The sequence below is a fragment of the Pectinophora gossypiella genome, chromosome 7 (genome assembly GCF_024362695.1).
Source record: "Pectinophora gossypiella chromosome 7, ilPecGoss1.1, whole genome shotgun sequence".
In the NCBI taxonomy this organism is placed as follows: domain Eukaryota; kingdom Metazoa; phylum Arthropoda; class Insecta; order Lepidoptera; family Gelechiidae; genus Pectinophora; species Pectinophora gossypiella.
In genome coordinates, this window is record NC_065410.1 from 15,241,042 (window position 1) to 15,263,769 (window position 22,728).

Consider the following 22,728-nt stretch of genomic DNA (forward strand, 5'->3'; position numbering starts at 1 on the left):
CTAAAGGTAAAAAAAAAAGATCTTTAAATAGATATTCAATTCGAGAAAATAAATTCGGACTATATTCGTCTGACTGAATAAGCCATTAGTCTGTCATTTGACATACTTAAATTATCTCTTCAGGAATTTGATCAAGTAAGTGTTACGCACATAGACATAATTTGAAGACGAGCACAGCGCGGAAAAGAAATATCACTAATTTACAGCTCATAAATATTAAAATTGCTCAAGAGAGAAAGTGACAGATTACAAAGTGCCAGAAGAGCCAAAAGGAGTCCTAGTAAATCTATGGTTCATCCAGCATTATCCCGTTTTTCACAGGGTCCGCTTACCTAACCTGAAGATTTGACAAAGATTGTTACAGAAGCGACTGCCTGTCTGATATTCCGACCCGCGAATGAAAAACCAGCTCAATACAACCAACATAAAATATTCTATATTCGAACTCAGGATTTTGAATTTTTGAATTGAGAACGAGTCGCCATTGGTCGGCAGACACAATTGGCGTTCTGACACACATGGCTCGGTCAAGGGCGGTAGCTTGCTCGTGAGTCGACTGAATTGATATTAACCTTTTTGCATTGGCAATGAAAACGCTTTAAAGGAATGTTGACGTGGGAAAATAAAATTTAATAGAAGGATACTACTTATTACTGGGCATAAATAATAATATTTTATTCATACAGTACTCTGTATCATATCGTACTAAACCTTTTCTAAGGACATCTCCAAGGACTCTGCCAGCCCTACCATCAACTTTCGCTTAATATACCGCTTTCACAATTCTATTATTAAATAATGTTGCTATGTTAACCTCATTGTCTATTCGTTTGTAAAATCATGACCTAATATCTATAGGCGTTCTATAAAGTTACAAAATGACGTCACATTAATATCTTTATCAACCAGACAATGTGACATTAATTCGAAGGTTCGTGATTCTATTTCATAAGATTTCTCATCTGTCGATGATATCATACAACGAACGGTGACAAATCAGTAATGTAGGAATTCTTATTGCCTCTGCCATAGAGTTTTAAATAGCTAGTTTATTTTTAATAGGTCCCCTGATGTCTTGGGGCTTAGCATCATGTGATATACGCTTTTACAATAAAATATTAGACTGATTTTTAATTTGGTTGGAAATTATTTCAACCATAACGCGAAAGATACTGAGAAAGCATGTAAACTACATATACACTCCTCTGTTTCCCACCGGGGTAAGCAGAGAGTATGGAAATCCATTTAAATAGTAATGTGATTATTTAATTGTACTTATATAGATATACGTGATGATTAACTACGGTCACGAGCATTAATATGAATACACTTTGGTATCATGTCACATTAACTTTTTTGACAAATTGAACTGTAAGTCTCACTAAATGTCAAATATGTTAGTGCGACAGAGTCCTAAACTGGGTACATTATATTGCTCATGACTGTACATACTTAAGTATACTTACATAGGTCCATAAACCTATTTCCCACCAGCGAGAATAACCAGAGACTATGGAATTCCATTTGCTTCGGTCCTGACTTACTTATCTACCTTTCTTTCTTGCTTTAACATTTTTTTAAGGAGTGTTATACTACCACCATCTATCACGTTGGTCTAACAGAAAGCTCAGTGAAGTGTGAGCACTTAGTTCATCTTGTGATGGATGTAACTCTGACTATCCCAATAGGCTAGTTTGCAACTAGTCAAATCAGTTACTTTTTACAAAACGTCAGAACATGAAATTACTATGGAATTTGTATGAAAAAGCACACTGTGACGTCATATACAAACGTGACAAAATGTCGTCATAAATAAGTTAAATAGAAAAAATAAAATGTTTTTCGTTAGTCTTAGATCTGTCGTTATTTAGTAATCAAAATTTCATAATTTATCTTGAAACTAGTCCAAGACCCTTTTGGGATATAATCGTGAGATCATGTTAAAATATTATTATAATTTTTGAGCATTTATTTGCCACGCTTTTTCAAATGACATATAAATGTTTACCAAAAGTAGAGACCCTTCTATGTGGCTTGAAAACAAAAGAAGACTACCTATTTATAAACTTAGCAAATAATTGCGTAATACCCAAGAATTCGGGATCACCAATAGAAATAGAAGATTTAAAGGATTGTAAAATGCGTCGTTTCATACAACCTTGAGGGACGGATACGAATTTAAAATGTACGAATCTTTACATAGAAGTGACTTCAGAGCAAATGGCGAACTTTTATAGAGGTGACGGTATAAAGTACAAATGTATATCGTACGTATGTTGTGTACGAAATGTTACAATGTTCATGGCAACATTGTAAATTACAGAGAACAGCGTTTGTACTGCATACCAACGGCATTGCATACACATATATAAAACTTTCTCTCTTTATTTAAGAGCTGCGCTCTTGTCGGTGGAGTAATCGCCATTCCTCTCTTCTTCCCGCCAAAACCTTCACCTCCCGATACGACACGGCCTGCACCTTCTCTTTTATTTGTTTCATAAATGTTATCCTAGGTTTACCCCTTCCTCTCTTCCCTTCAATTTTTCCTTCTATAATGTTTGTTATAAATGAATCGTGATGTATCAGGTGGCCAATCATATTTCCTCTCCGGTTCTCTATAGTCTTCAATATGGTTCTCTTTTCTCCAACTCAAACTACATAAAACTAAACTATTAATTTAACTATCATATAAAACTTTATGGCACTCAAAACAAACGTTAAAATAAACAATTAGCAATAAGGCCGCCTGTTGTACTACCAATCTAATTCTCTCTCTCTCTCTCTTCTTGGCATTTATTATTCCCATCTGATGGTGGGGTCTGCCTTCTTCGTACTTCTCTTCCACTTCGCCCTATCAGACTCCAACTACCAATGTAATTATAATACCTAATGTATTTCTAATATGATTTAAGTGCAATAAAGAGTTATTGTAAAACCTGCGGCCGCGCAGCCACTCGCTGCTGGCCATGTCGGAGGCGCGCACTGTGGCGCGCACACACTCGCCACTTCTCCGTGCCGTGCACATGCTTAATGCACTCCTTGCATCAGCACCAGAGTGTGATCTGTTTGTGAGTGAGTGGACGTATGTGTGTCGCGAGTGTCTGAGGTTCTGCGAGATGATGAATGATGTGTGAAAATTAAATATGTTTTTATATTGTTTAAACTTAAGTTTCATATGTTTTTTATTATACTTAGGTACTGTTTATATTTAAAGTTTCACGGCGCATTGGTGCTTCTGCACTGTAAAGTCGCGAAATGTAAATAAATAAATAATTGTATTGTAATTATAATCAGTTAGGTTGCATCTATAATAGCCAGTGATATGTTCCTAGGGGAACATTCCCTGTCGTAAAAAGGCGCAAAACTTATGTAAAAAGAGTCTTACCGCCTAGCCTTTAGGTACATAAGATCAGAGTTCAAGAAAGAAGAATTTATTTATTTATTTATAAAAAAGGTACACCAACAGCTTATATAATAAAACATTATTGTATGTGGAAGTTTGTAATGGCCTTCCAATTTATATACTTAAGTTTTATTAATACTATTAAGACGCTGTAAATTTCCCAAATAAATAAAATAAAATAAAAATAATTAAATTAAATAAAATAAATGTTACATCAGGAATTAGACTGTTACATAAGCCAATTATAGGTGCACACAACATTTGCAGTGTAAGACCGAATTTAAAAAAGCAGCCAGTGTCCTTAACACTAAAGAGTTTCTACAACAGGAACTTTCTCGGGAAGGGCACATAACTTTAATAGCCCTAAAACTCTGGCTTCACTTAATTCTAATTCTTCCTCTTCTATCGTGTGGGTTGTGAGGTTAATTCTAATTATTCAAATTTTAATATGCACTACTAATAAATACCGGGTGTTAGTGACATCGTAACGAATACTGAGAGGGATGATTCAGACCATGATTCTGAGTTAATATCTAGTGGAATTTTCCGTCGCAAAATTCATGAAATTTTGAGTTTTGTTTTTAATTATTTTCAATTCCATATTGTGCTTTTAGCTGCATAGAACCCAAATTTCAATAAAAAAAACAATAATGACAAATTATCGAAAATTTTCGATGTAATGGAGACAACAGCTGCTCGAACGGGTCAACGGCCACACGCACCGCGCGCCGCGCGCCCCGCTCCGCACGCCCCGCTCCGCGCGCCCCGCGCCGCACGCCGGCGGCGGCGGCGCGGCGGCGGCGCGGCCTACAAAGTAGGCACTACGAACCGATCCTATTTCTTTCTCTGTCTATCGTAAATTATAAATTTATTTTATTCTTATTCATAAATGGACGGATATTCAACAGGCATAAAATTTATGGAATACACGTCAATTTTAAGCAGAAATCTAAAACAACCGACAGAATTAAGTTGACAGCACACGTCAAACGGTTTGCATACCACCGAGATACCTTTTTGATTCGACCGGGTTATTCATTCATTTACTCATAGGAATCGGGGCCATTATCTACCTAAAACAGTTGAAACAGTAAATAATTGTATTCTTTGTTGTCATTAGAATAACTAACAACCAACTAACACAACCACCACAGATTAGGTAATTAGTTACCTACTACGTCAACCATAAAAACAACCAACCACCAACTTAGTATGTAAGTACCTACGCAAAACCTCGCTACACAAAAATCGAGCGAGATCGCGTCTAGAATTCGCGGCGGACACTCCGCCAGAGTGTTGCCTATCGATATTCTATCGATACCTAGTTAAAAAAAACCAATAGTAGGTACCTATCGATAGATCTTTTAGATCAATACCCATTATTGTTACAAAGTAAGACCTATCGGTACTATCGCTAGTATCGATCTAAATGTACTATCACTACTTTCGATAGTTTAGACAATTTTCAAGTTCAACAATTGATAATCTACCTATCGATAGTTCGGCAACTCCGCCGCGTAGGCAATGTCGGCATGTTCAAAGAAAAAAATTGTCCGAGAGGAGTGATCTTATTTTTCTTGTTACATGTTGGTACCGAGGTACTAAGTACATACTAAGTTATTCGTGTTTTAAATCTCATTGTTAAATCATCAGTAAAGAACTAATTAAACCTATCCTGTTCTGTGTACAATATTCATGTAACGGCTACGTGCTTACATAAGTACCTAGTAGACGGGAGCAACGACTTAACGTACCTTCCGAAGCACGGATCATTTTACTTTCGGACAATCAGGTGATCAGCCTGTAACGTCCCAACCAAAGGCCTTATAAACAGATTTTTGTGATATGTCCCCACCGGAATACGAACCCGGACCCTCCGCATCCCATCGCTCAACCACTGGACCACATAGGCCAAGAAGGTTCTAAGACATAATTAAAGGATCCTGGGACGCAAGACCTCCGAGTTAGGGTTTGTTTGATCTGTCTTGATGGATACTCGGACGTGAATAGCCTCACGGATCAAGGGCAACGCGCGCCAATAAAGTAGGCATTACGAACAGATACTAGGTATTTCTTTGAGTTGATAGGTATTAAGGGAAGTTTCCTGTCGCAAATTCATAAAAAAAATAGATTTTTTTTAGTCCCATATTGTGTTTTAAGCTGCATAGAACGCACATTTAAAATAAACAAATAAAAATTACTAATTATTACATTTTATCAATGTCATCAATACTAATAATAACGTATCTACAACTTCAGCTATGCGCAGGTGAATAGCCGGCGCACGGGTCAAGGGCAATGCTCGCCAATAAAGTAGGCATACGAACAGATACTATTTCTTTCTCTGTCACTTGCACCATAAACATACTTCTCTCTCTCTGTCTAGTCGTCGGCTCGACTCGGCCGCGGCCGGTGCGTCGTCGGCACGCCTTTGATGCTTTGCGCTAACGTCGCCGCGCGCTTCCGCCGCTCAGTCGAATACTAAGCTTGACCCGAATCGCGTGATGTTTTTCGAGGATATTTTTTTCGTGTTTGTGAGTGTTTTGTGTTTGTTTTATTCTGTAAATGAGTAGTGTCGACTATGATGATAGATCATAGACCATTTACTGCACAAAAGTATGGAAGATTGTTGATGTTTATTAAAGAGCAAGGTGTTGTGTTTGTGAGTGCGTGTGATACCTACCTACCGCGGAGGAAACGCGATGTTGCATACCTACGTGACGTGACATGTTCTAGGGTACCTACCTAGGTACTTCATCCGAAGGAATAACAATTAAGGTAAGGCAAGAGTAGGGTTTTTATTGTTAATAAGTTAGGAACGTTTTAATAACTGGTAGGTAGGTACCGTGCGTGAAAAATCGTGGCAGTAGGTGTTCTACTTCAACAAACTCAACATTTTTAAACGTTGCACCACTAAGCATCTAAATACAAGAGAATGAAAACTCCTACCTAGATACAAGATCGTATCACGCACGCACGCGTAACGTAGCCGTGCGTAGGTTTAACGTCTGTGTGCCGCGTTGTTCGACTTACATTGCGGCACAGTAAAAATTCAAAATCTTAATTAAACATTTGCGACAAGAAAAACACCCACCATCGTTTTTAGTTCAATCAAATAGGCGTTCCATTTTTTTTTTCGTTACGATGTCCCTAACACCCTGTATATAAGTCATCCACCTCCGCCTACACTTTGCCGCTGTAACTTATTATACATGTTTAACATGTGCAAAATGTGAGAAATGTAGTGTAAAAGACAATATAGCGACTAAGAGTGAGAAGGGAATGTTAAGTTGGTTTGGACACGTAGAGCGGATGAAGGATAATAGGATTACGAAAGCGGTATATAAAGCGAAGGTTGGTGGTAGGACACAGGAAGACCTAGAAGGACGTACATTAACCAAATTGGAGATGTCCTTAGCCGTACTTTATTGTGTTCATAAAGTTTTGTATTAATATGAAACTATATTGACGGAGGGAATGCTGTACTTTTTTATGTCAAAACGGCCATTATCAACGTGAACCCACTGAGCTTTTGAGTATCATCATGACTTGCCAAATAAAACACTAAAGTGTGTCAAGGAGCCACTTCTGGGAAACTTATTGCATGGATTGTGTTTTCAATTGACTTATAAAAATAAAATCAGCTTCTTAAGCTCTGCTACACACTCAATATTTTTTGCACACAGAAACCTATGGAACAAAGCAGAGACTATGGAATTCCATTTGCTTTGATTCTGACACACTTCTATTGCTTCCTCAACATTCATCAATTGTTTCATACACGCACGCCGGTTCACAGTAGATCGAACTAAACCTTTGGTACCCTGGTACCATGCCACTTTGACATTTTTCTCTTTAACTGGTACATTCAAACGTCCCGTGGTTCATTTATGTCCCCTCCCTCATTTAGATTAATAACGCACCGCTTTTTTTGCATTTCATTTATGGCATGTCCTTTTATATGTTATAGAGTTAAGTAAGTGTCATTTTATATCAAACATGTTTAGTACCTACGGGTACTAAAGTTGGTACATGGTACTGTTTATGACTGTACGTACATAGGTAAAGCCAGATGTTATGAAATATACTTTTATACTTGTTTCACAGTTCCATAAGAAAAATGTATAATGTCGTCTCATACAAATTGACATGACAGGTTTTCATAATATCTCATACATACATGTTATGTATGAGTAGTACCTACGCTAACATTTGCCGGAATCGCAATTATGTCATAGCTATTTCCGGGCGAAATAGATTGCGAAATATAATTTTAATATTCATGAATATTCGTTCTATTCGAACACGTGCGGTATAGGTTCTGATCGCGCCATGTCTGTCCTTTCTGGGGTAGGCAGATGTGTACGTATATAGAGACCCACTGTGACTTCTCGCTTTGTTTAAGTCCCATGTACGGAAACGAGCCTATTGCCATTGACAGTATAAAATAATTATAAACACAAATTTTGAGTATGAAAGTATGCATATTCTAAATATGGGATGCTAGCCGTCATATCTAATTATTTATTTCAAATCTTTAAATTTGTACCTTTTATGTACTATATTTTTTTGTTAGCTCTTCAACATTACGTACGCTCTCACAAACGAATTAATAAAGCTTAAAACTGATTCTTTGTTAAAAAATTCAAGGATCAGTCTTTAGGGTAACATTAGTCAGATATAGACTAGACCACGAGAAATCAATCAGTACAGTGCGCCGCAAAAGTATAGACCTAAAGCCGACCCTTTTGTCAAACAGAGACAGAACTTACGAGATTATAATAAAGCCTATTTTGGATCGATCGCGCGGCTGACGCGTGCCGCACGGGAGAGTCTGTAATCGTTATTCAGACCGGCAGACTGCTATTTTCCGAGCTCTCTGCGCATGCGTGAATCGCCGCGTTTTTATAGGTCAAGGCGCCTCAGTCTGCACTGGAACCGGCAACAGGAATATACTTAGAACACACGCCATTTCTATATTCTAAGACGCATTTAACCAGCTGCCGAGAAAGTACGCAATGACCCAACCCTCCGATCGTGCGGCGGTACGTAGTGGGTCGCGGCGCTCGCCTTCCAAAACGATGTCGCTGGAACCGGTCCTAAAATAAGTGCCATTAAGATATGTTTTCGAATACAATTTCATACTAAGAGACCGGGACGTGGTCCGGCGGCGCGCGGCGACCCCGACCGTCGTCACATCGCACCAGCCGGCGGCCCCACAAACTGAATTATGTGATACATGTGACTGTGCCTATAAAGTTGCCCGCGATGACTCACCCGCTCTAGTCGTATTTCTGTGGACTAGCGTCGAGTGCTCGACACGAGATTTTGTAAGATTTGTTCATGCGTTCTTTTGGCAACGGCACCCTAAATGTTTACTTTTCTACATGTCAGTTAGCGGCGCCGGCCGGCCTCGCGTTAGATGTTCGTTCGCCGACGTCACGCGCCGCGGACGGTAATCAGCCGGCCGCATCCGTTCTCCTCGCCTACTCGCCGCTCTTTACAGCTCTTTCAAGTAAACTTAAACAATTTTGTCAGCTTATGGAAGTTCGAGCGCCAAGGTCGCCCGTATCACGTCACCTCTATCATAAAATAAACGCGGACGACCGTGTGTGCAAATGTAAACACTCGCCGGCGAATGCACCTAAAAAACCGCGCACTCTGATGTCACCGTGCAAACATTAGAACGTGGAATTTAAATTTAGATGCGTCCAGCGAATCTATCGAAATGGTTCATTGAGCGACGAGGAGGCGACGCGAGCGGAGCGCCGCAAGCGAACGAGCACGACCGACGAGGTACGAGCGAGCGTGGTCCGCGTGCCGGCGCCGGCCGACCTTGCGGCGTCACCGCTCCGCGTCACGCCGCGCCGATAGATTATTTTCGTCGCATTTTGGCAGCTCTCCTTCCCTCGTGCGCTCCCGAACACCATATTGCCGCACCGCACTCCACGATTTGTACGCGTTACAGTTAATTGTGTATTTAACTAACGTTCCGTATTTATTGCAGATTGCGACAGACCATTGCGGCGCGGCTCGCGGAGATCGACGAGATAGTATCCGAATTCGACCGAGTGTCGGAGCGGATCGACGAACTCCGACAGCTGATCGAAGTGTGCATAGCTAAAGTGAAGACTTTCTACGTGTTCGGCGAGGACGACACCGACAGCGTTCAAGCTCTAGCCAAGGAAGTCTCCGACTTAGTGGAGCGCACGAAGACATTCACCGAGGAGAGCAGGCAGCGGTACGGCGGCTCGGCGCCCGCGGACGTGGCGCAGGAGCTGTCCGCGTTAGAGCTATCGTCGGAGGCGCTGGCGGCCGCCATGGAGGAGAAAGAGCGGGAGTGGAAGCGTGCGCGCACGGCGCGGAGCGAATACGCGGCCGACGTGGACCACGTACAGGCGTGGCTGCGCGCTGCCGAGCTGACGGCGCGGGACCGCACGCTGCCGCCGGAGCCCTACAAGGAGCGGCTGGCGGCCACGCGGGCCGAGGTGCCGGCCGTGGCCGACCGCGTGGAGCGCCTCACGCGCAACGCGCGCGCGCTCGTGGAGGGCAGCCGCGATGCCGCCGAGCGCCAGCTGGTGCAGTCCACGCTGGCTGCGCTGTCCGACCAGTTCGCGGCCGTCTGCAGCGAGCTGGAGGCCCGACAGGCCGCCGTCGAGGACGCCTGCGACGCCGTAGCGCGATTCCTCGCCCTTCTAGAGAAAGTCCTCCTATGGGTCGAGACACAACGTGCATTCCTCGCGCGGCCCCTCCCATTGGCCGACTTGCAGGAGGCACAACAGAAACAGACTGAATATGGGGTACGACAACAAACACAAATAATATATAGTACTGTCGTCTAAAAATAGATTGCAATGTTTACCTTTTGTTTCAGAACGCGCTCAAGAGCTGTAAACAACAAGCTAAGAATCTAGCCGACATGGCTAAGGAAATCGAAGCGATAGAACGCGTGACCAGTCCGGGGGATCTTCCGTCCAGATTGGAGGCGGCCGAGAACGCCACTGTCGACGTCGAGAAGAAATTAGCCAAGACCGTCAGTACTCTTCCACTCGCCCGGGATATTTAAACGAGAGACATACGTCACTAACGTGTTTATTTACCTTTCAGAACGGCTTATTACAAGAATTGGCGGAAGAATGGGAGCGATGCGAGAAGAAACTGAAGGACGTCGGACATTGGCTCGAAGCCACGACGAGGACGCTAGAGGCGCCCCAGAACGCCAAGAAACCACTCAGAGACAGACTCGCCCTGCGGGAGAAACTCCTCAACGATATATCCACACAGAAAACTAAGATCTCTTACGCCGTCGAAAAACTCAACGTGAGTCGACAAGTTTTATGTCGCGGGACGCGGACGCAGAACGGATTGAATTTTTCGAATGGAAGTTTGAAAATGGTTTGTTCGTAGGTGCACTTCGGGCCCGACGGCGTGGCAGCGCAGTCCCGTTCGCCGGAGGGCGTGCAGGCCGCGGCGCGAGCGCTGGGCGCGGCGTTGGACGCGCTGGCCACGTCGACGGCGGCGCAGGCGGCGCAGCTGGGCGCGGCGCTGGCGCAGGTGGACGCGTACTGCGCCGACGTGGCGCGCCTGCGGGCGCAGCTGCTGCAGGCCGAGCAGCAGCTGCGCCACGCCGCGCAGCCCAACTACAGCCCCCGCGACCCCGAGCGCGCGCAGCTGCAGCAGCAGGTAAGCCGTGTGCACACGCAGCCGCGCGGCGCCCGGCCGGGCCGGCGCCCCGCCGCGCGCCGCGCGACCCCGCTGTAGGCTCGCGAGTTCTAGTTTTGTTTATCCGGCTCCGCCGGTGCCCCGTCACGGTGGCGGCTCAGAGGTGGCGGGCACGCTTGAGGCACCGTCGTCGGTCGTTAGACGGTCTAGGTCACCTGTACATTACCGCTGGCTACGCATTCATTTTTATTTATTTTTTTCTTTTGTTACCTCCACCCTTCACCCTCACCGCTACTAACTCGTCGACCGATATCCTCTGTCAGGCGTGTCGAGAGCGAGTCAAGTCGCTCCAGAGCAAGATTCAGGCGCGGAACGAACGCATCAAGCTGCTCGTGCAGCGCGGCAGCCCCGACGCCGACCCGCTGCGGGACACTTAATCGCGATCCGATCGTTCATCTAGCTTTAAGTCGATCTTTAGTCATCTATTCCTTTATAAATTTTTAACTATTTAAAATATTAAATATACATACTCGACACATCGCAGCCACCGTCGTTTCTTTTCATAAACCTCAGCTTCATCGCCTACACGATATAAACAGAACTCGATAGATCATTTTGTAAATTATGTATGTCCGTACTTGCGTATCAGGATATCACCCGGCGTATCGAAGAGCTGACTCGGGCGATCTACGGGCTGGACCCCTACTTCGTGATGCCGCCGTCGCCGGCCGAGGCCGCGGAAGACTCGGTGGCCACTCTATCAATGCTCGTGTCGAGCGCAGACCGCGCGCGGGCCAACCGCCGCGCGCGCTCGCCCGAGCGTCGCGACCGCCGGGGGCCCTCCAGCCTCACAGTCCCCGAGCGGCCTCAGCGAGCCGCTAGCCCCGCGTGGGTGCTCTCAGGGACCACTTACGCCGAGATAGTCAGAGGGCAATGCTCGCGATCCAGCTCGATCGGATCGAGACAGCCGAGCGCACAGAGATTGCCGCTAAGAGAGCCCAGCACTCAGCGAAGACAATACGAGGTCGAACCGGAGCGCAGAAGTCCCTCCGTCGAAGAAGTACGACCGAGTGAAGTTATAAGTGTGACCGTGCAACCGTGCGTTCCGAATAAACTAACTGACGTACCAGTGTTCGAACCGAGCGATCGGTATAGTGAAAGAGTGTACGAAAACGTTAGTGAAAGTGAACCGTATAGGGATGATGCTAATGTTTACGTTTATAATGAATACGCTACTCATACTAGTCCTGTGACCCAAGAAACTTACGAGTTTTATGCGGAACAGCCTATGGAGTACGAGTCAGCACCTCAAGACGTATATGTTCCGGTCGCCCCGACCCATGTTGAGCAAACGCCTACACACCCTGTAAGGGAATTACATCCTCCTGAACGTCAGGGGCGATCGCCTAGTCCTGCCGCAAACTATCGCTCCCAAGATTTATCTTATGCGGAAATATTAGCTCTGGGCTTACGCAAGCAGCCCAAGATACACAGCATAACCGCACTACCGAAACCACAAGTGGCACAAGTTGAAATAATCAAAGAGATAGTTGTTGAACAACACGTAGACAAATCTCCATCTGTTCAGCAATATGAACCAAAATCAGAGCGTATTGATTCGTCCAGGTTGAAACCTGAAAGGCAAGAACGACCACCTACACGTAGTCGTTCCAGAGATATGCCGAGGCAACGACGGGCACCTGATAAAAGACCAAATAAACCACATGATACACAAACCATGAAAAAGAAAAAGGTTACAAAAAAAGTCATCGAGGTTGATGACTTTGAAGATGCACCTGAAGCATCTCAAGAGATGGAACCAACTCCTGACCGGTCGCTGCCAGTATTGACACGACCTGAGGAGTCTACCGTTGAGGTTCCGAATAAAGAAATTACTAAAAAGATACAGCATAGTTCTACAGTAGTGGAAACGGTTACGGAAACTGTTGCAGAAGATGATTCAATTGAACAAAATATCGAACATAAAAAATCTAAAAAGAAGCATAAAAAGAAGGGTAAGCATAGTGAAGATGAAATTGAAAGGGCGCTTAAGGAAATAGAAGAATCTCATAAGCATAAGAAAAAGAAAGGCAAAGAATCAAATGAAAAGAACAAAGAGCCTGTGTCGATCACAATTGAGTCGACTCAATTCGAAGAAAAACCGACTACAGAGAAAGATGAAGAAGCAGAAACATCTACTAAACAAAAGAAAAAGAAAAAAGACAAATCAAGAGACCTTGTTGCGGAATTTATAAATGTAGAGTCATCTGCACAAAAAATTGTTGAACCATTATTATCTGAGACAAAAGACATAAAGCAAAAGAAAAAGAAGAGTCAGAAAGACTCTAAGGACAAAATAGAAAATATAAAAACGGTTCCCAAAGAACTAACTGCCGAGTTAATTTCTAAAGAATCAGTATCGGTTATAAGTGAACCCGTAAATATTGAAAAATTGGATGTTGTTGAGCTACCTGAAGAAGTACAGGACGTTGTAAAATGTTCGAATGTACCTGTTGAGATATCATTGGACATTGGCATACAAGAATCAACAACTAATGAAGAACATTTTACCCAAGAATCTATGTTATCTGAAGTTCAACATATTAAACCAGTACCTTCTGAAGAGATTGAGGCTATGCCAGAAGAATCCAAAAGTGATTCGATAACTATCAAACCTGAATCATGTAAATCGAAAAGCAAAAAGGGATCTAATCATAAACAAAACTCAGAGAATCTCGAAGCTAAAATGACAGAACCTATTGAATCTATTATTCCCTCAAAAGAAACGGAAAAAGTGCCTGAGACACTCTCTGAATCGGTAATACCTATTGCAGAGGATAAAGACTTGACATCAAAATCAAGGAAAAAGAAGAAAAACAAGAAACATGAACAGTCTCCGGAAATTATTCCATCCAAAGAGGTAGTTCAGAAAGTCGATACAATTGAAGAGAAAAAAGTCGATACAACTGAAGAGAAAGCTATTGAAATAGAGACATTGGAACCTTTAGAAATTTGTGACGCAATTTTATCAGTAACCGAAACAACAACAATGGACACAAATGTTGAAAATATTGATGTTAGTATAGCGAGCAAAAAGAAATCAAAGTCAAAGAAATCTAAATCTAAACTGGCAGAAGTTAGAGATGAGCCTAGTGAGATTATACCCAATGCTGAAATTAAAACGCCTGAAGAAAGTAAACAAACAGAAGAAATTTCAAATATTGATGAGAGTCAGTTTGAAGTAGTAAAAGCGCACAAAAAGAAATCAAAAGCTAAGAAAGCCAAAATTGCTGACGATGACATAGAAAAAGCACTGAAAGAAATAGAACAGTCTGAATCATCTAGAAAAAAAGCAAAAGAAAAACCATCCAAATCTAAAGATAGACGTGGACCCTCTAGTTCCGAAGATAAAGCAGCACCAGTAGTTAAGGAGAAATCGAAATCATTAGAAAAATCTCCTGAAAAAGAAAAAGTTGATCAAAGTACTACCGATACTGAGGTGAAAACTATCACAGCGCAAGACAACTTGATTACTTTAGATTGGAATACATTAATTGAAGAAGAAGAAAATGTTTCTGTACCTATACTTGCGCCCATAAGTCAGCCTGAATCTGATTTATTCAAGACCGCAGAACAAGTAGCCACTGAAGTGACTATTTTACAAGAAACAGAGGATTTATTAGTAAAAGAAACTGAGAATATTATTAATGAGTCAGAGATCAAAGAAATTGAGACTGTCTCTAAAGACACAACTTCGACCAAGACGGTCGTTAAACAGCAATCCGAAAGTCAAGAAGTAACAACTTCGAGTGTATCTAGCGAACAAAATAATAACGATAAATTCTTCTTAACCGATTCTGTCAAAGAAGGTTCTATAAACATTGTTGAGGAAATAACTCGTTATGAACCTATTACTAAGGACCCAGAAACACGCACTATTTATCTTATAACTCACGAGGAAAAGAAACTTCCTCCTATCAGAACGGTAAAAGTGTTTAACAGTAAAAGCAACTCCTTAGAGGAATCTACAAATCCAGAAGAAAACGCGCCGATTATTGATCAAGTTAACAAAATCACTGATGAAAAGTCTTCCAGTATTTTAGAAGAGGCACAGTTGCAATCATCTGAGCCTAAACAAATTGAAGATGTGTATATAGAAAAGTCTTCCGATGTACCAGAGAATATCGTAGAATCTAACATAAAAGAAACTGTTAAGACTGCCATAGATGGAAATGTTATTTTAAAAGAATCTGTCGAAAATATTACGACACAAATTCAAGAAATCAGTGACATTATACAACCTGTTACTGATGAAGAATCTAATGAAATATTGGTCACAAATATCGAAGAGTCAAGCGAAATTATTGACTCTGAGAAGGTCGAAGAAAATGTGACTGTTTCTGATAACATTACCGAAACAGAGACTACTATTACGGAAGATGAGTTAAGCGATATTCTCGAACAAGCTATTTTCGGATCAGTACAAGAACGTAATAAAACAGGAAAGAAGGATAAACATATTCCACAAGATATTCCCTACCAAGAACTTAAAGAGGAGGTCAAAACGTACTCACTTAATTTGGACATAGATCAATTAGGTTATGATTATCATCAGTTTATGGTTCATGAACGTGAACATAGTTCTTTGTTACATGACGATGCACCTGTCAAATCGGTAGTAAAGAGCATAGTTGAAAAGGGAACAAAAGAATCTTCACCCGTTCCGGAAGAAGACGTTCCAAGGCAGAGTTACCGAGAAATTTCTGACGCTGAAAAGCTGCTAGCGACTGAAAAATCAAAAATTACAACCAAATCAGAAACGGAAAAGGAACGTCAGCAATCTTTTCCAAAAGAAGAGGATTCCAAGTGCTCAGCTTCTCTGTCAACTTCGTTAATCGAGGACAAATCTGTTGGAATAGACATTCCAATAGAAAAGGAAAAAGCTTCTCCTCCAAGAGAAGAGGCGCCAAGACTCAGCTACCAAGAAATTCAAGATGCTGAAATACAGCTTGCATCTGCTATTATAGAAAAAACTAAAGATATTGAAAGAACATCTATTGTTAACGAAGAAACACCACGTTTTAGTTACCATGAAATTCAGGATGCAGAAAATCTTCTCCCTTATACTATTAAAACCATTACAGATGAAGCTTCTATAAAAGATGAAACTCCTAAAGATATACGTTATGAGTCCTCTGCTGAAGACAACCTTCTTAAGCCTGCTGCTACTAAAATTGCTGAAGAAGTAACGAAAACAATCATTGAACATACTGTGGATTTGATCAGTAATGAATCAGCAACAATTATACCTATAGATGAAATTTCTACATCTGTTACGACTACTCGAGAAGAAACTTCTGCTCCTAAATCTACCGTTTGTGTACAAAAAGAATTCATACAAGAATCTTCGGAAATAATGCGTGAAGAAGTTCCTCGACAAAGTTATCACGAAATTAGTGACGCTGAAGTACTTTTGGCTTCTAAACCCACAAATGAGCAGAACACAGAGGAAATAAAAGAAATTCCCAAACAACCAGATGTAGAGAAATATATTCCTCAAGGAGAAAAGCAAGAAAGCAAAGAAGTATACGAAGGTAACATACAAAGTTATCAAGAAATTAAGGATGCTGAATATTTGCTAGGAACCATTAAATCAAGAGAACAGAGCAAAGAACCGACACCAGTCCGAGAAACTGAATCTTTGCAATACATTACTGCAGACGTTCCACAAGCGTCCCAATGCCAAACGTTACCCGAACGATGCATCTCTACAGTTAGTGATGAAACATTAGTGACTAATGGCCATGTCGAAAAACCAGCTATTCCTGTACAATCAGAAAGCAGACAAACTATCTACGAAGTTCCAAGATATAGTTATCATGAACTAAGCGATGCTGAGACTTTGTTCGCCTCAAATGTGTCTCGTCAAGAATGCGAACAATCCCAGACGTTGCTTGGTCATGACAACCAAAATGAGACTCTTATAGAAGAACAAATAATTACACCTCGAGCCTTAAACAAAGATGAGTCTTCGGAACAAGTTTGGCAGCAACCAACTGCTATAGAACAATCTCCAATTGAAGAAGCTCCTCAGCAGAGCTATCATGAAATACAAGATGCGGAACGAGTTTTAGCATCTGTAATTACTCGGGAATCGGTTGAAAAGGATTTAAATACACAACAAGAAAGACCAGAAAATAAGCTTCCTGAACAATCTGTACAACCTGTTATGGCTCCAACTAGCCCAGAAGACGACTTAATTAAGGAGGCTATTAAAATAGCTACACCAGATATTAAAAATATAATGGAACATACTACAGATTTGATAAGTAGCGAGAAAACTATCATAAAGACAGACACTGTAGCTGAAATTAAAGTAGAAGAACTCATCAAAGAGCCGGTTTTCAATGTGCCGGAAATTATTGAAGATAAAATAGAAGAATCTGAACCCACTACGCCTAAAGTCGAATATGCTTTTGAAATTGACGACCTAACCAATGCACCTGTGCCTGTAGTTTACGGTGATGATCAAGAAAGTATACCTCAAAATGTTGACGATATTGTAACCGTTAAAGAAACTGTTGTGGATAAACCTGCATCTGATGAAATTGGCGTAAACCAAACTAAATCAAATCTGTCGTTCGAAATTGATGATCTAGATGACTCACTTGTGCCTGTGGTATTCGGTGACCTTAAAAAGGTTGAAAAGACGATCCAAAAATCTGATATTGAAACACAAAAAGAAACTTCACCAGAGATCGTAGACAAATCTCCAGAAGAAGTTGTAATTCCTAGCTTAGACGATCTGAATGAACCTACAAAAGATATTTTGGCTACTGAACTTATTGTTTCTGAACCAGCTGTAATTGACAAAGAAGATCAAATTTTGCAATCAACGACAAAACTTATAACAAAATCTGATGCGACTCACACTATCTCGACGGAATTTATTCAAAGTGAAGTAACACACTCTATTTCTAATGTGCCCGAAAATATAAAAGACTTTTCAAACGAACCTGAAATTATTGATACGCCTGAACGTGTTAAGGATATTTCAAGTACGGATTTAAGTGTAGTAACCTCGGAAATATCTAAGGATTTAGTTGATAGTTCTGTAATTGAACAAACTATTGTTAGTCAAACAGATATTGACAACTTACGCCCTGAAAAATCTCCTATTCATAGTTTGCATGACCTCCTACCAGACGAAATAGATTCCATTCCTGAATTTAAACCTTCCTTATCGAACACTGTATTGTTTTCCAACTTATCAGCTGATGCACCTGAATTCACACCTTCTTATATGTATCAAACTGTTGAAAGTACTGTATCTGAAACCAAACCGACTGATATAGCTGTCGGTGATACCACTGCACCCGCAAAACCCCATGTACAACAGTCACTCAAACAATCTGAAGGCATTATTGAATGGAACAAACCAGCTGCCCCTGAAAATGAATCTACAGCAACCCAAATCTCTTACTCTTCAATATTACAAACTAAAAAGGCAAAGAAGGAACCACAACCGATAGATGACAAGGATGTGGTTTCAGAACCGAACATTCGACCAGATACAAATACTGTTCCAGAAGCACCTGTTGAGGAAGAACACATTGAGACAAAAACAAAACGTAATAAGAAGAAGAAAAAGAAGGAAGATAGAAAAGAAGTGCCTGTTCATGAAAGCACGCCTCCAGTCATAGAACAACAAGTTACACTCCCTGAACCAATTAACGTATGGGCCAGATTAGATGATGATGGTAAAACATATGCTGAAGTAGTGGCAGAAGGATTGGAACATGAGGAAAAACACTCAGTAGTACAATATGTACAAAAGCCACAGATCATCCCTAAATCAAGGGAACCTTCTCAAATACGGGAAGAGAAAGAAACAAAAGTGGAGGAGCTTAGCCATGAAGTAGAAAACATTCATAGTTCCTGGGCTAAGATTGTTTCTACTAATCGTCCGTCACCAGATAGAATTATAAAAGTGGATGTGCAAGTAGCCGAAACCGTTGAAACATGTCATAAAGCGCCTGTAATATTAGTAGAGGAATCAGATTCTGAACATCATAAGCCTGAGGTAGAAGTTGATGCAGAAGGATTCATTACCGTAGAAAGACATAGAAGATCAAGATCTCGGTCAAGAGATAACCACTCCCGGTCAACATCCAAAGTAACAGACAGGCCTGACTCTCGTGATAAATCACAGAATAGATTTGATCCGCTGTCAAGCACGCTTAAGCCTGAAGAAACCGAAGTATCAGCAAGTAGCCCCTCGGAAGATGAGAAACAGGCGACGAAGAAAGGAAGGAAAAGCCGTTCCTCAAAATCGAAAGAAAAGGAAATTAAACCGAAAATAGTAGAATTAATTCCGAGCACAACTTCTGATGAGGATAAGCAGCCGCCAAAGAAAGATAAAAAGAAACGATCATCTAAATCTAAGGAAAAATCGGTGAAACTTGAAAAAGAGGATAAAGTTGTACCTGAAAAGGAACCTTCGAAGAAGTCGGAAATAGAAAAGAGTGAACCAAAAACTGAAATTCAGAAGACGGAAGTTGTACATGTAATAAAGGAAGAAACAGAAGAAACTGCTCTTCTGCCAGAAGTTCACGAGGCTAAGAAAAAGAATAAGAAGAAAAAGAAGGATAAGAAAGTAGAGCCTCAGCTAAAGGAAACTATTGGCACTCCTACTCCCGCTGACTTAACATCTTCTGAACAGGAAACTACTTCCAAACATCAAGCTAATAAGTCATCACAACATCTTGTCGAAACTCCAGTATCTACACCCGACTCTATTCATACACCGGTTAAAGAACGGGCATTCTCTGAAGCTCAATTTTGGAAAGTTGATCCTAGTGAATTGGATAACATAAATAATTTATCAGAAGAACTTACGGTTGAAATAGAAAAGTCAAATACAGAAAACTTACCTTCAGAAATTGTTCAAATAACCCAAGCTACAGTATCCAAAAAAGATTCTTCATCTGAATTCATCAAAGAAAAAATAATAAATCTTGAAACTGATACACAAAAATCACAAGAAGTGGTACATATTACAGAGGAACAGAGTCTAGAACATAAAATGGCTGATTTGCAAAGAGAAATAGAAGAAATGTTATTACCAGAAAGTGATTCTCCTATCGTGGAAGACGATACTCCCAAGGAATTATCTGATAATCAAAGCTCGGCTGACTATCATCATGATGAACCAGTAGATAATCTCACTCCATCACTAGCATCACCTGAGCCCGAAGAAGAGATATTTGTAGAAGAAAAAGAAGCAGTGAAACCTAAAACAAACAGCCTTGAGGAGATTCAAAAAGCGCAACCAACTCCGCCAGAAGAGGAAGAGCATATTAGCGTTAGCATGATCGATTCCATATTAGATGATGAACCTGTTGAAACTCACACAAATATTACTGAAGTGGAGACAACTTCTCTTATTGTTCAAAAACCTGAAGAACAGACGCATACTGTAGTTTCTGTGCCTAAAATAATCAAAAAGAGTCAACCTTCGGAAGAACCTCAAAAGGCAGAACCTACAACAGAGGATGTTTTACTGACTAAAATGCAAGATACTATTACTATAACTGAAGAAAAGAAACCGGCTCAAATAACTGAAGCTTTTCTACAAAGCGAAATTGATAAGCAGTCTGAAGAAAAGGAGCAAAATAATACAACAACACATGTCATAAAAACCATCACAATTGAGACTTCAGAACCGAAATCAGTTGTAGTACCTTCTAACATGTCCACTGATTCCACTGTCGCTACTAACAATGTAATTAACCTAAAACAGGATAATTTCTGGACTGACAAGTTCTTGGCGGACGATGCTGAACGTTTCATGCTTGAACAAAAACAAATGTTAGGGACAGAACCATACGTTGAAAATATAGTTGAACTTAAACCTGAAACGGAGACGGATTTCGAATTAATCGATGATTACGTTAGTGTTGAGGAAAATATAATTAAAGACGACTCATTTTGGCCCGAAAAACATCTTTACCATGACGCGGAATGTCAATATTTCCTTTCAATTGCTAAAAAGTCTAAAACACCTCCACCGGCCAAAATTGAAATCGAAATCAAAGACCATAACGACAAAGATAAAGGCCCCGGGGGTAGTAGCGGCCACTCGTCTGAAACTGATGAACCTAGAGATACTAGCGGCTCACCTTTCGATTCTAACTATATTTCAATGGATCTTCCTGGCGGTATCTGTAGTTGGAAAGATCAGAGCTCCTACTTGAGCCTAGAAACACCCGTGGACTCCCTGGGTCCTATCGAAGACACCTCGTTATTAGGAACTGACACGCGAGAGGATATACTAACTACCTCACCCCCCGAACCAGTTGCCCTACCCTCACCCCTACAGGAGCCACCGGGAGAGGAGGACACAACCCAGAGGACAGCCAAGGTGACTGACCCCCAGTCGTATTGTACAATTTTACACTTTATATTTTATGTTTGGCATGATATTCTTACTAAATTCTTAATTTCACTGATTACGAGACTATGTATCGTAAAATGTGGTGTAGCAATGCCAAATTTGCCGTTCGTCTTGTAGTGCCAGTTTTTGGCGAGCATTGTAAGTCGCAGTAGATGTTAGTACGCATTTGGAGTTATTAGATAATTAATTCAATCGATGTAGTGTGTGCAAATTAATCTAGTCTTGTCTAGTCGAATCAAAAAGTAATTCTAATAAATTATTGCCGTTTTTCAACTTACTGTTTTCTAGTCTATAATGGTCGGAACTATTTAATTGTAATAAATAAATGCTCATATACGTCTTGTTTTATTTAAGTAAGTTTTAATGTTATTTTAGTTGTTGAATATAATACCCTTTTTTGTTTATTTCAAATATTTACTCCCGAGAATTTGGCGGCTACGAGACGATCGACAATCAACGCTTTATTCAAAGATGTTTCTAGATGTTTTATTTGGGCTTAAATACAACCAGGAGGAACGCTGACATTAATTCTGCAAGTTTATTTGCCTATATAATTTACTATCTCAGGTCAGTCCTAATGGATGCCAAATGTTGAAGTTATTAGTACATATATTTGCTCTTTATAGAAATCCATAAATATTGGAGCATTTTAAAGTAAGATGAACATGATTTAAATAAGAATTGGCAAGTTGTCAACTTTGTTACCTTGTTGTTTTACACTCTGTCTCGAAATTTTATTCTATTGAACCAGTGACAAATGTATGTTCATCTTCTGTATTTATTTTACGCAAGCTTGTCAGCATTGTATCAAGTTTTGTAATTTTTGTTGTGACTGCCTGGTTTGTGTTCCGTACCAGAATGTCCAGAATTAGTATACGGAACTCTCCCGAGTTCGTTGACCCCACTGCTTGTCAGTGTGTCACACGCTTATAAACACGCAGATTGACCGAGACTAACAAAACTTTTTGTTTATTTTTGGTACAGTTTTGGGGAGACTCTATTTCAGTCCCTTTGGGCTTCCGTATTATTTATTTTAAGCTCGTTGGAATTCTTTATGTTTATGACTACGTGTATTAAGCTATAAACTAAATGCCTGTCTCCCATTCCTGCGCCAAAATAAATGAAATCAAAATTTGTGAATTTGTAAATTTCGAATGCTCAAGCTTCGATTAAGTTTATTGAATGTTTAAATCTGTCAGGTACGGAA

General features: G+C 40.9%; 2 protein-coding genes across 8 annotated transcripts in view; one reads left to right on the plus strand and one right to left on the minus strand.

The window, feature by feature from the left end:
* Positions 1-22,728, plus strand: part of LOC126368355 (muscle-specific protein 300 kDa) — a 200,724-nt gene that overhangs the window by 122,459 nt on the left and 55,537 nt on the right. For 6 of the 7 annotated variants that reach the window (XM_050012271.1, XM_050012270.1, XM_050012269.1 and 3 more), the window contains 5 exons: positions 9,411-10,203; positions 10,278-10,436; positions 10,511-10,723; positions 10,811-11,086; positions 11,715-21,488. In XM_050012271.1, the coding sequence (XP_049868228.1) occupies positions 9,411-10,203; positions 10,278-10,436; positions 10,511-10,723; positions 10,811-11,086; positions 11,715-21,488 (11,215 nt within the window). The remainder of the gene's footprint in view (positions 1-9,410; positions 10,204-10,277; positions 10,437-10,510; positions 10,724-10,810; positions 11,087-11,714; positions 21,489-22,728) is intronic. The other variant, XM_050012275.1, reaches the window with a different exon arrangement.
* Positions 1-22,728, minus strand: part of LOC126368383 (neutral ceramidase) — a 354,827-nt gene that overhangs the window by 12,896 nt on the left and 319,203 nt on the right. The gene's annotated exons all lie outside the window — the stretch shown is intronic.